We start from the raw sequence: 12,930 nt of genomic DNA, 5'->3' as shown, positions 1-12,930 counted from the left end.
TCAGATTCAGCTTCAACTTGTTTGAGAAGATGGGGAGAGGAAGAATAATAACATAAGATCACAGTACGCTTAATATATATTTGAAGTGGGGTTGAGTAACATAAAAGAGGTGGGCGAAAACCCCTCAGAGAGGGACGAAGCAGTCACTAGCAAGTAAATGAATACATACGTAGTCATATAGGAAAAGAAAATGCGGTTATACATGTGTCATCGAAGTAGAAGATGGTCATGAAACTACAGTAATCATTATTTGAGTATTAATGGCAAAAGAATAAGAGATATTTCGAAGGTTAGAACTAATCGCTTTGATCCAGATGATGTTATTAAATCATTAACCAATTTACAATTTCACTTTCAAATTAAGAATATTCGGGTTCCCCATGTGGCAGCTCACGCAGCCTAAAAACGACACATTTCCTGCAGTACATAAACATAATCTGAGAAGGTGGGCTTCTGTTTGTAATATGCCAGTTTAGTAACTACCAAATGGAGCTTTCGCCGTATCAATTGATATACTTAGATGTTTCGTGACGTACTATGTATTGGTTGTTCCAAGATCCATGACCAGATCGACTGTTACTTTAACCTGCTTCCAGGCTCGTCCGAAAATATTCCATCTTGCCGGCTCCCAATCTTCGACTATTTCGACACCATTTTCTTTCCATTGCTGGGCCTTGTCGCTCGGAGCTGGAAAGCCTCTTCGGTCGACATCATCCAACACGGATGCAGTAGAACTTTGCTGAGACGTTTCCATGTCCTGTGTGAGAGACGAGCAGTCTTGGGGATAGGTGTTTGACGGAATACCGCTGGTTTCTTTCATGATTGGGATTTTCGATAGTTGAGTGGAGAAGATGCCGTCTAAGGCAATATCAATATCCACTAAATATGCTAGGACAATGTGAAGAAGGCTAACACGAAATTGTCTGGAAACAATGTCAAAATTTCATGATCTTTATAGTACAGTTATTTCATGGAGTCTTGGAGTTTAGAAACTGGGAGACGTGGAGGTATTGGAACTCGTCCCAACTTCAGACCTCAACCAATCGGTATGTACTAACATATGTACTGGATTTGGTTGGAGGGTCATAAAACTGAAATACCTGTGTTTAAACGATAAATAGGCTGAATTTGCCAATAATATTTCTAACTTAATTAGTTCGACTTTCAATTGTTTGGGTAGCATGCACTCCTGTAATCACGACACTGACAAGAGGATGCAAGTTTTTTTGCGTGAGAGATACAAAAGCACGATCAATTGGGCAATATGTGACTCGGATTACCTCCTTGCAAATGTTGTACACTGTGATTGGATGGAACCCCTCAACCACTGCTACCACGAGGCTGAGATATGTTTAAATGAACGAAGTGGTGCGTCTTTAGGGTGATAAGGCCTATCTAGTCAGTCATAGGAGCATTGCAAATGAGGCATCTTAGTGCTTGGGGCTACACAAAATTATTGGTAGTGGGAGGAATGATCGATTGACTGCAGCAATTCTAGCGAAGTCGCCGCCGTTCCATAGCCTTGCACATTACCCTCAAAAACCGGCTGTATAAACCCCCGCACGAGATTAGCAAATTATCATATAGTCCGCACTAGATTGAAAACATCAGCTGATATCCCTGCTTCTAGCCATAGAAATGACTTCAAACTTGAGTCTGATGACCCATTTGCTAATGGCCCTCTGCAGGCTTTTCCAATCTGCTTCCGGGTTATACTTCAGCCTTTCGCGCACAATGTATTTGCGCTTCAACTAGCCTGACAGACACATTACATTCTGCATGGGAGGGGTGTGAAGAATTCGTGTCTTGCGATAGTGGTGATGATATGACGCATTTGAGTCACATTATCTAGTATAATGGACCTCTCCTATTCACTAGATTTTGAGAGAGTGACCAATTATTCAGAACTATTGTGTAAAGTTTTAGGAGCACTCTAGTCAATAGGTTCTCTTAATATCTGCTAACGGTTTAGATGAATTCATCTTTGGGCATTCGTGTCTTCTTTATTAAGTTGAATACGCTTGCTGGCGTGGAGCCTCTATGACGACCCTAGAACATAAGTGAGGCTGCAGGATCACGGTATCAACTGGTCTTATGCAGTTGCTTGGTGGCCAGTAAGCCAATAAGACGCCTGGGAGAATATTTCACATTTCTTATGCACAGAATTTCCCTTTCACAATCCAGGATACCTACCGCCAATGAAAACACATTTCCTACCTCGTCCGGTGATGCTTCGACGTAGATGAATTGTTCTACGGATCTTTGGAACTAGACCAGATATACATATTTGAATATAAAAAATATTGTGACGCCCTGGGCATGGCAGGGTAGTAAGAATAGCAGATATTGTTACTCTAGGTGCATCAAGATGTATAAATAACAACCGACCTTGTTTCGATACTCTCCCTTGGAGGGGATGTTGGAGGTGCATGGGGGTTGTTGAACGATGCGTGTGGGCAGTCTAAACACAAATCAGCATAAACAAGATGGTTTCTGACTAAGATACCCATACAACGCGCGTGGCCATCGGCGCTTGTGTCGAACTGAACCATAAGGAGCAGGTCATCTGGTGTCTGTTCAGAAAGATAGTAGAACTGTTGACTTGGGTTTTGGTGTAAATAATAGTTCTCTTGTTTTCGATGAGGAAAGACCCTGTCTGCAGCTACAAGGTCTTGAGGGTCTATGGTTCGATAATCACAGAATGCCAGTGGCCTGTCATGGACTTGTGGGACTAGAGGTCGCCAAGTACTTTTGCGATGTGAGTCGGTGTCAAAACAAAGAAAGGCAGTTACACTTACTTGACTATCTGGACTCTTTTTGCCTTCTGAAGCAGAACTTGTTCGTCCTCATTCAAAATCTTTGTTATTAGAGAGATCGAATATTCGAACGTGTTATCTCGAGCTTGTCAGCCGCCGCAACCAAAAGAATACGGTTGTCGCGTCATGGCTTACCAACTGTTATAATCAGTTCAGACTTAGAAAGTAACAAATAACTTGAAGCCCTTACCATGCACCCCATGGGGCAAAGTTTGAATTAGCATCGGATTGTTGATGTCAAGAGTTGCCGAAGGATATGTGGCATTTTTTCGTCTCTACAGATGGGATAAATTAGTTTAGTCTGCTTAAACACTGGTGCTAACATCTAGCATAGGTAGAGATAGTTCATCATACTCTGCAATCGTGGCAAACAACATAGTCCGCCTTGAGAAACTCTTTCAAAAACGCCTCGGTATCCTTCTGGTACTGAGCAATGGCATTCTCGTCAAGTTGCGATACGGCGAAAGGTTGGCCAACCACCTGAAACCCACAGACGTCCAATTTGAAGGTGTCTGTTATATCCCTCAAATCTTTGATAGTGACATCCCCATTATGCCATTGAATGTTGCTGAGTCCCTCTGGATTTGTCTCGTTTTCGTCTTCTTTCGGTACTCGACAGAATGGCTTCTTCGTTTGATATAGAGGTAGCTTAGCGAGAAACTCAAGCGTTGTCTGAACGGAAGGCATATTAAACAATATATTTTCGTGCGTATTCCAAGAATTCTTTTTGTAGTTGACTTGGAGAATGACAACTATATAGAGTATTATTTATTACTACGGAGAATACATACATACATGTACGACTTACATCAGCAGAGGTGTAACATTTAGTCCGAAACAAATAAAGAACGCAATTGGTTGAATAAATTGCAGTCAGCAAATACGGCGTAATGCAGACAGTGTAGACAACTGAGAAAAAACCATAGTGTGAGGGTCTAAGAATCTCAGGGATGGGTGCGATAACGAGTCCCCGATGGCGCGTGCTCAGGGCGTCGCAACGCCTTTTTAACATAACTGAGGCTGGTACATATTCTACCTAACTGTCAACCCCGCTCTAGCTTGAAAAGGCCATAGGTTATTAATGGTTGTTTATTTCCCCCGCCCTTACCCATCTCTTAATAATTGATTGATTAAGGGTGGGTAGAGAGAACAATGAGGAAGATTCACCCACTTGCAGCCTTGTGGGCGCTTCCTGCCACCTCGCTTGCTACACATTACAAAATTAGTGCACCAGATCCCTACTCTGCTAGTCAGCTTGTTTTTAATCCTTCATTTCCCTTCAGAATGGTGCAGGAGGTTCTTCAGATGGACTCTATGAAAATTGATCCTCTAGTCGCCACAGCCTCAGATCTTCAAGGTCTACTCGGTGACAACCGAACCACGAGTGTCGAACTGGTGGAATTATATCTTGACCAAATCGAAAAGCACAATCAAAATGGGGCAAAAATAGGTGCTATTATATCTACACTAGCCAAGGAAGAAGCCTTGAAAATCGCACATCAGCTTGACGATGAGCGAGCTGAGAAAGGTTCACGGGGCCCAATGCATGGAATTCCAGTGATCGTTAAGGTAGGGTGTGGTGTACTACAAGGTGTAATAACATATTCTACACAACCAGAGCTGATGGTAGGAATAGGACGTCTTTCTCACCCCAAGCTTGGGTCTAAAAACGAGCTGCGGGTCTTATGCCTTGAAGGACCTCCAAGCTACCAAAGACGCACGCGTAATAGATGCTCTTGTTGCGGCAGGCATGATCGTGATAGGAAAGGCAAATCTTTCGGTAATTTCTCGTTACCTCTCGATGCGGGGATCGGCGATAGGGCTAATCCGTTAGGAATTGGGAAATTATAAAGGGTACAAAATACCCGCAGGATGGTCAGCAGTGGGAGGTCAGGTACGTCCGGATCCTGGGCACCCATATGAGCTTTTAACTCGAACTTAATTATATTGGACAGGTGCAATCCCCATATGTCCGAGGTGGTATTCTACCAGATGCCCTTCCACTTGGTCATAGCGTACGCTTTCCCTATGCTGACTTCCACCTTCCATCGATATTTAGTTAACAGCTTCTTAAGACCCCAGCTGGCTCCTCTTCCGGGTCGGCGGCTGGAGTAGCGTCAGGATTCTCTCCTATCTCTATCGGAACCGAGACAGACGGCTCCCTCGTACAGCCAGCAACGCGTGCTGCACTCTACGGTATGAAAGGGACACTTGGATCAGTCGATACATTCGGCGTTCAGCCAATCTCTCCAGTTCTGGATTGTATCGGCGGCATGGCAAAATCGCCCAAGGATCTGGCTAGCCTCTTCAATGTTCTACAGCCAACAAGGAACTACGAAAAGTTTCTGACTGGATCATGGGAGAATCTCAAAATTGGAGTCGTTGACCCCTTGCAGTGGCAGCCTGCGGATTTTATAGTCGAGCCAAGAGAGGACTTCCTCAATCAATCGGTTAGTAGCCAGTACCATTCCTCTGGAATTCTTTTCGATCCGGCTAACCGTCACAACAACAGCTCACTGCTTTCCATAACGCAATCTCTGAGCTTACCTCTTCGGGGGGTCACATAGTCGAGCCCGTTTCTCTAATTCAATTCCCCGAGATTTTTGAAGGGGCGCCGGATGGTATCACAGATACTTCGGACTTTATGGGTACGTACCTATGTCTTTTTTCTGTCCTCATATCATCTTTGAGAATGAACAACTAAAATCGACATGTAGCCCATGACTTCCGGGAGGCATTTGGAGCATTTTTAAAACTCTACAACAGTCCCAGTATGCAGACACTTCAGGATCTCGTCCGATATAACGAACAACACCCAGACCTTGAGTTCCCTCCTGGTATGTTAAGTGATCAACTGATGATCTCAAACATGAGTCACAATGGCTTACAAATTCTCAGAATCTCCTGGCCAAGAAGTGTTATTGAATGCGCTGGACAATGCAATGTCAGATGAGACATATTCCTCGGGTTTGAAATATGTGCGGCAAAAGGCAGTTGATTCGATTTCCCAACTATTTGAGGAGCACAGCATCGATATAGTTATCGGACCTTCAGATGGTCGCATGGCTAGTGTCGCTGCTGTGGCCGGGTTCCCCGTAGCTACGGTGCCGCTGGGGTTGGCGGACTTCAATGGCCGCGCTTTCGGAGCCAACATCATTTCCACGGCAAATAATGAGGGCAAAATCCTTCAGTTCATGAGTATCTGGGAGAAAACTTTCCCTAATGTGAGGATACCCCCTCCACTCCTCTCAAACTGGAATAATGCCTCGCACATTTGACTATTTCGTGTTTTTATGGGACCCTTTCCCCGCATTTTCTGCTTTCCAACTTGATCTTATGGAAGACTTTGATTAGTTTGATTTAGTTTAGCCGTTGCTATGTTGATATCTACAAGAAATAATGCTCTACATTATTTACTAATTCAGTATGGTAATGTTGCGTATGGTGAGATGGCCAATTAGCTCTGAATCACTGTCTAGGCGTAAGGGTGGGGTGTGGCAATACCCCCATAAAATATCAATCTGGACCAGATGACGTGGAACTCACCAATTGGTCCAACTTCTGAGGAATAATATGAGCTTCCAATATCTTCCAACCTAACAAAATCCAATCAATCCGGATGAGGCTAATGTGTAGCCTTGAGCTTGAGGGTAGAGGCCCTACGCCATCATGCATGTGTCTTGCGTAACCATCCACAGATTCTGGAAAGAAGGAAAGAGGGGAAAGGAGGGCGGGAATGAATTCACCAAAGAAAAAAGAAAAGAACGGGCGCAGCCTAACTTTGAGTTGAGGAGCAGACAAGAGTCAGCTTCATGCCGCAAGTGACTAACAAGGTTAGCTGCTGGCTAACTAATGTAATGAGCAGAGCCAATCCCTGCTTTGCATATCGGCCTTTACCAAACAACCCATTGACATACTTATAACGGGCTTGCTATTGGCTATGGCGAGGATGAAGCCTTGTTCAAACAATGGAGAGCACATACAACCATTCAGCATCAGATAAAACCGGTCCTTAAGCCTTTCACCGGTTGTTAAGAAGATTCAGAAGACTTCAAGTAAGCAAACCTAGTCATCATGTACATTGTAATTTAACATTAGTCGGAAGGAAGACTTTAGCACTACATGATAGGCAAGCATGACAACCGACAAAAATGGAGGTTCTCAGGTGCTCCATGGCGAGCTAACGAATATCAACCTCGGCGCTCCCAAGGAAAAAATGAGTGAGAAAAAATGGACGTCATAGATTTCAAGTTGGTGCTAATAATGAGCAGAGCTTTCAAATTGGCGCTGCCCGATTGACTTCCAATCCATATATCCACGTGGAGATATAGATGGCGACAGGACGGAGCTGGAAGATTCATATCAGTGGTATTCTTCGTGGATTGAATCCAGAATCCGCAAAATTTCGCCAAATATAATACAACCTCGGCTACTTGGATTTGAAAATCAAGTCTCGTTCCAGGTAATAGTCCATCATGTGTGCACTATGATCCAGTATATTGTGCATAGGCTCTATGAGGAGGATCATATCAGCTTTGGTCGCTTGGTTTCAGCTCTCTCCGAAGAGCGACTTCTAAGACCGGGCCAAGCTTCAGAAAATGTCGCGTATCAATTAGTGTTCATCCTGGTTGGGCTTGCGACTTTTTTCTATACTCCATCTTTGACCCCCAAAGACGGCGAATTCGAGATAACACCATCGAGCGAGGAGAAAACGCAGTATGTGTCAAGAGGCTTATGGGCCGTAAAACAGATACAAATAGATGCAGAGTCTGAGCAATCAATTGGAGATGTCATCAAGCAGTTTAGTGGCGGAAAGCACCTGCTTCTTTATTCTCGATGGGTGGAAGACGACTCACAGCGTCCTCAAAATAGAGAGGACGTTCTGGTCAAAGTGACAAATGTTAATTATTGGACGCTAAGGAAGTTTATTGGCATAAAGGTGATATTTGTTGACTCTGTGTGGGAGCATTTAGCCTTTGAGCAAAGGACCAAGACGCTCAAGCTCTTTCAGTATCCCTCATTTTGTTTAATGTTATGCGTGAGGAACAGCAAAGGCACATTTCTTGGTCGGTAAGCGATCTATCCATAGCCAAGCTAATACATCTACCTAAAATTCAGGAATTCTTACTAACTTAGGTTTGACAGATTCTTTGATAACTATTTCGAGGATATTATTAGAGAGCGCGGTTTCAGTCCAGTCAATTCGCACGATTTCTTTCGCGAGCTTGTCTTCACGTATAGATTGATATTTGGTCAAAGCCGCGATGCCTACAAAGCATTCCGCAGTGATTATGAGAATAAACTGGATGAAAAGGATATAGACCGAGACCCTCTCCTCTACAGACTTTGTGGTTCAGACTGGTCCAATGAATGCTTATACGATGAGCTGGATGCCCCTCATATTCGTACGGTGTACTCGACAATGTCTGACTTCCCATTCTTTGGGCAGAGACTTATTGAACTACAGGAGTATGTTTTAAGCCAGAGTCCTGATAACTTCACAACCCTATGGAGAGATCGTCGTGATATAACCACTTTCTACACTTTATGGGCTGCCTTGATTTTTGGTATCACGACGACTCTTCTTGGTATTATACAAGTGGGCCTTCAAATGGCACAACTGGGAGCTACTGCGTAGAGGATTCATAACCATACTGTATACTGTGAGAAAAATCTTCGTCGTGTTAAGCTAGTATAGATTTTCTTTTCGCAATACATTAAAACGTCCCCAGCACACCAAATAAAAATCCCGTGCCTCTCCAACAGCTGCAATCAGCTGTACTTCCATGCACTCATGTCAGGAAAATGCGTGTTGATAAACATCCGAATATTACTCCAGGGGTAAACATAAATATTGTGACCGTCTTTATCAAGATAGTAGCTATCACAGCTATTCCAGACTCTCCCATGCCGTAAAACCGCCTGCATCTCTTTGTAGTGTTGCAGCTCGTAGCTATATTTGACTGCGACAGAGCTCTTATTTCCTAGAATAACTGGCTTGGCAACCCTTAGAATTAGATTAATCACATTCTCGATAGACAGGAGAGAGGAGTTGTGAGCAGGGGCAGAATTGGGGCCATAAATCATGAAGAAATTTGGAAATCCTGAACAAGACGTCGTTAAATAAGCAGATATGCTTCCAATGGCGTTCCAGTGCCCACGTAAGGTACGTCCATCGAGTCCCACGATGTTGAAGTTATACCAGGGTGGATCAAGTCCGGTTGCCAGTATCTACAAGAACAAACAGATATAAAAATTAGCCGGCTTATGAGGGATAAGAAATAACCACAACTTTTTGCTAAAATTCCCGCTGCGCTGCATAAATCATTATTGGAACACTCACAATAACATCCACGGGGAAATGTTTGCCAGATCTGGAAATGACACCTTCACCATCGCATTTAATCACAGGGTCTTCAATCAAGTGAACATTATCACGATATAATGAGGCGAAATATCCCTTGTCTTGAATAACTCGCTTACATCCGACTTCGTGCTCTGGTAACAACAGTTTCCAATATTCCATAGGAGCATTCTTCTTGACGTGGAGGAGCATTCGTGCTCTGACCTGTTCTCGTGATCGAGCGCCTCTAGGAGTGGTAGTATATTGAATCAAGGTATTCTCGCCGAGACACAAGATTAAAAAGCGACATATCATGAGAAGAAATGGAATATGAGCGAAGTACCATTTCCAGGTTACTGGAATTTTTGGATTTGAGCGTGGGAAGAAGCTTCTGGGAGAGTTTATAAATTGGTATACACATCTTGGAAGACTTGCAATTGCTGGTATGAGTTGGCAGGCGGAACCTTTTTTTCTTCTTCTCAGTTTCATTTCGAATGCTAACATTGGCAAATAGGAATTGTGTGGAGAGAGATAAAATATGATGAAGCAAGGATATAGAGATGAGGAAGACAAGAAGAAAGTCCGAAAGGTATAAATACTCACTTCCGTTACCGATAACAGCGACTTTTTTGTTCGTCAGATCCACGGGGCTTTCCCACCTCGCAGTTTGTAAGACATCGCCTTGAAACTTTGACAAATTCTCGAGACCGCCAGTTTTTGGATCGGCAAGATTCCCCATGGCGGATATCAGTAATTTGCAGTTTTGCAGAAGAGGCCGGCCGCTGTCTAGTTCACGTAGCCTTACGTTCCAAGTCATCGAGCCCTCATCCCAAGACGCACTTTCGAAGCTTGTGCGCAACTTAATATGATGATTGAGACCATACATGAATGCAATCTCCTTCAGGTAGTTGAGCAACTCTGGCTGCGTAGGATAGTATGTTGCAAAGTCCGCTTTTGGGCCGAAGGAGAGGCTATAGCAAAGAAAAGGTGTATCAACGGCACTTCCAGGGTCTAGTAAGATAGAAAAGAAATGTTAGTAGACGGTTAAAAAGCATCATGAAGTGAAATGAGGTAGTAGATCACTACAACAGCGGATTAAGGCTTACAAGAATTCCAAAACCAGGTCCCTCCCAGAGAGCTAGATCGCTCATAGATACTAAAGTTGGAGAAGTTAAGTTTGCGTTTAAGCTGAGCTGCCATCGCTATCCCTGAGAACCCTGCACCAATTATGATACATGCAACGGGATCCAGTGTTTCCATGGCTCATTTGTATCGATTGAATGCCCCGATCAAAGAATGTAAGAGGGGAGCCTTTCTAGCTCGCACAGCCTTGCGATTACATATTACAAGGGACTGGCAGCCTTATTTCTTTGGCCTGCTAATGTGGGCTTACCGCCTGCGGCTTAACTTGTCACCCCTCATGCAGCAAATCCTCATTGAAGGTCCCAAAAAAAGACAGACAGAAAGATAAAGAAATATTCATACTTATATTTATATTTTCATTTATAAGGCCAAAATTAATCTGACGGTTAACTGCGCCACACAGGGCCGGATTCATATAATCAGGATTTACCGTAATTCAGTCTCGTCAGGTGGCACATGTATTTGGTCACGTATCGATATATATTGGCTGGATACGAAAAGAGTAAGAACAAAAAGGAAATAAATGTACCAACCTCAATCGCAGCACTGGATATATTATATCATAAAAATAGATTCTAGCATCAATTTGATTGATGTGGTACTATGCATAAAAGTTCAAGCAAATTCTGTTTCCTATATAATTGAATTTTGATAATGGTACGACTGAAGGTTGTTCGAATGTAAACTTAGGAAGCTATGTAACTGTTTTCTAGCGAGCATCAATATCTTGAATAATACTCGTTTTAATATGATAAAAAAGGCCGCGAAATCATACAATTTTGCATTTAACACAACCACAACATAATCACCACCAAATCTTTCTACAACGATAAACAATTGAAAATATCACATCCAACCAAAAATACCATTACAAAGAACTACAGAACCCCATATCAATACCAACCGATTCAGTATGGCAGCATTCTTCTGCGAAGCACCTCCAGTATACTGGGTTATGGAAGATCCCGGAGAAGGCTCAGGGGTTGAAAAGGGGTCGGCGCCGCTTGGGTGTGAAGTCGCAGCTGTGGGACATGTCGATGAGGATGCATCAGAGCCGTTTATGCATATGGTTTTAGTGACTAGGGACTCGCTTGTTGAGCTGGCGCTTCTAGAGGTAAAATCTCCTAAAGCTGAAGCTGAAGTTGCAGCTGTAGCTGTAGCCGTGTTTGTGGCTGTGGCTTTGTGAGTTGCAGAGTCTCCAATACCGGTCATATCGCTCGATGCAGTGCTGAAAGTTGATGGTTCTCCCGAGGAAGGGCCAAGGGTGAAAGAATATGTAGGACCATCACTATCACTCGTCGCTGTAGATTCAGGACCCGTAGATAAGTCTGCTGTTGACGCCACATTCAAGTGTGAGCCGGCCGCCGAGTCAGACACAGAAATGGGGTCAGCACCCGAGGGCGATGTATTTGGTGGCTCTATTGTCGATACAAAGTCTAGATCAGTGCCGGAAGGAACAGATGTTGTCTGTGTAGAGTCACTGGATGCAGTTTGCGAAGGTTGGACTGGATTTAATATTTGGGAAGGCAAAGAAGGCGACGTAGAAGGAGATGTAGAAGGAGATGTAGAAGGAGTGGAAGAGGATCCAGACCCAGACGATGGATCACCGGGGTCAATAGTATCACAATACGATAGGAACTGCTGGAATTGAGGGATAGTATCATTAGAAGGGTTGCTTGTTGAGTGCAAGTCGATACAAGAGTTACAATAGCCGAGAAGAGTTTCAAATGCAGAGTTAGGCGCGCAGAGAGCAGGGACTTTGCCCTTGGACTCAGCCTCAAGCATGCAGTCATTGCATTCATCATAGCACACCCCTGGTATGGAGACCTGACCAGAATTGGATGACTGTCTCTTCTGAGGATTAAATATAGGCAAACTGTCCAGAAGCCCATCAAATAAGCGCTTCGCTCTCCGTGTTGTGTTGAGTTGGGCCCCCAAGGGAAAGTCAAATAAGCCATATGTTAAATTGAATTCGGAAGGATGGAGATTGAAATAACCGGGCGAGGAATTAAACCTGCCAATTTGATCTGATGTGGCATTGTTCCCCCAAAATTGATATGGTAAAAGCTCGGGTGATAGAATACATTCATCCGGATTGCAGTAGTACGAGTCTGCTGGAGGACCAGCTTCGAAATTGCAGTCAACCTGCTCTGGATGGCAAATGTAACCTGGTGGGCAGCCCCATGTGTAATTTTTTGGTAGGAGTGCAGTAGGTGTGAATGTTGGGTTAACAACCCTCGTTGGGCATACCGTTAGACTGGTTGTGACAGTGGTGGTCTGGACTTTAATTTGGGTTTCACCTATAATATTCATGTAAGCACTGCTTCATTCAAAAAGGAGATACAAAAATTCATACTTATATCTGTGGTTGCCGTTGAGATTACTGTGTTTCCTGGAATTGTGAAAGTAGAGGCGTCTTGAGTGACAGTTTGGGCAGGTTGTGTGATGACAATGGTGGTAAATCCCGATCCGGCGTTTATAGTCGAAACAATTTGAACCGTAGTAAGGCTGATTTGATCCCGAGTTACCGTATCTATATCTGTAACTGTCATGACTGATGTGTGATCGAAGGTCTGTGTCCTGGTAATGTCCACTGTGTCATTCGGTGCCGTCGAGATGATGGGGTCT

At 43.7% G+C, this 12,930-nt stretch overlaps 4 protein-coding genes across 4 annotated transcripts; 2 read left to right on the top strand and 2 right to left on the bottom strand.

Moving 5' to 3' along the window:
* Positions 1-535: 535 nt before the first annotated feature.
* Positions 536-3,503, bottom strand: BGW36DRAFT_458326 (uncharacterized protein; the record flags this gene model as incomplete). The annotated part of the gene is made up of 6 exons (XM_046222008.1): positions 536-923; positions 2,389-2,461; positions 2,513-2,748; positions 2,799-2,895; positions 3,007-3,091; positions 3,171-3,503. The coding sequence occupies 6 exons, from the start codon at positions 3,501-3,503 to the stop codon at positions 536-538; spliced, it is 1,212 nt and encodes a 403-aa protein (XP_046077233.1).
* A 627-nt stretch (positions 3,504-4,130) lies between these two features.
* BGW36DRAFT_286800 (amidase signature domain-containing protein) lies at positions 4,131-6,094 on the top strand (the record flags this gene model as incomplete). The annotated part of the gene is made up of 8 exons (XM_046210448.1): positions 4,131-4,385; positions 4,453-4,596; positions 4,651-4,710; positions 4,772-4,831; positions 4,892-5,266; positions 5,329-5,464; positions 5,534-5,653; positions 5,715-6,094. 8 exons carry the CDS (start codon positions 4,131-4,133, stop codon positions 6,092-6,094), a joined length of 1,530 nt encoding a protein of 509 aa, XP_046077232.1.
* Positions 6,095-7,302: 1,208 nt separating this feature from the next.
* Positions 7,303-8,454, top strand: BGW36DRAFT_355585 (uncharacterized protein; the record flags this gene model as incomplete). Its single annotated transcript, XM_046213662.1, has 2 exons — positions 7,303-7,886; positions 7,962-8,454. 2 exons carry the CDS (start codon positions 7,303-7,305, stop codon positions 8,452-8,454), a joined length of 1,077 nt encoding a protein of 358 aa, XP_046077231.1.
* Positions 8,455-8,588: 134 nt separating this feature from the next.
* BGW36DRAFT_286823 (uncharacterized protein) lies at positions 8,589-10,419 on the bottom strand (the record flags this gene model as incomplete). The annotated part of the gene is made up of 4 exons (XM_046210454.1): positions 8,589-9,047; positions 9,160-9,623; positions 9,763-10,170; positions 10,266-10,419. 4 exons carry the CDS (start codon positions 10,417-10,419, stop codon positions 8,589-8,591), a joined length of 1,485 nt encoding a protein of 494 aa, XP_046077230.1.
* Between the last annotated feature and the right edge of the window lie 2,511 nt (positions 10,420-12,930).

This window comes from Talaromyces proteolyticus, assembly GCF_021365285.1.
Source record: "Talaromyces proteolyticus strain PMI_201 chromosome Unknown BGW36scaffold_2, whole genome shotgun sequence".
NCBI lineage: Eukaryota > Fungi > Ascomycota > Eurotiomycetes > Eurotiales > Trichocomaceae > Talaromyces > Talaromyces proteolyticus.
Note: the sequence above shows the minus strand (reverse complement) of the source record. Positions and strands in the feature narration are given on the sequence as shown.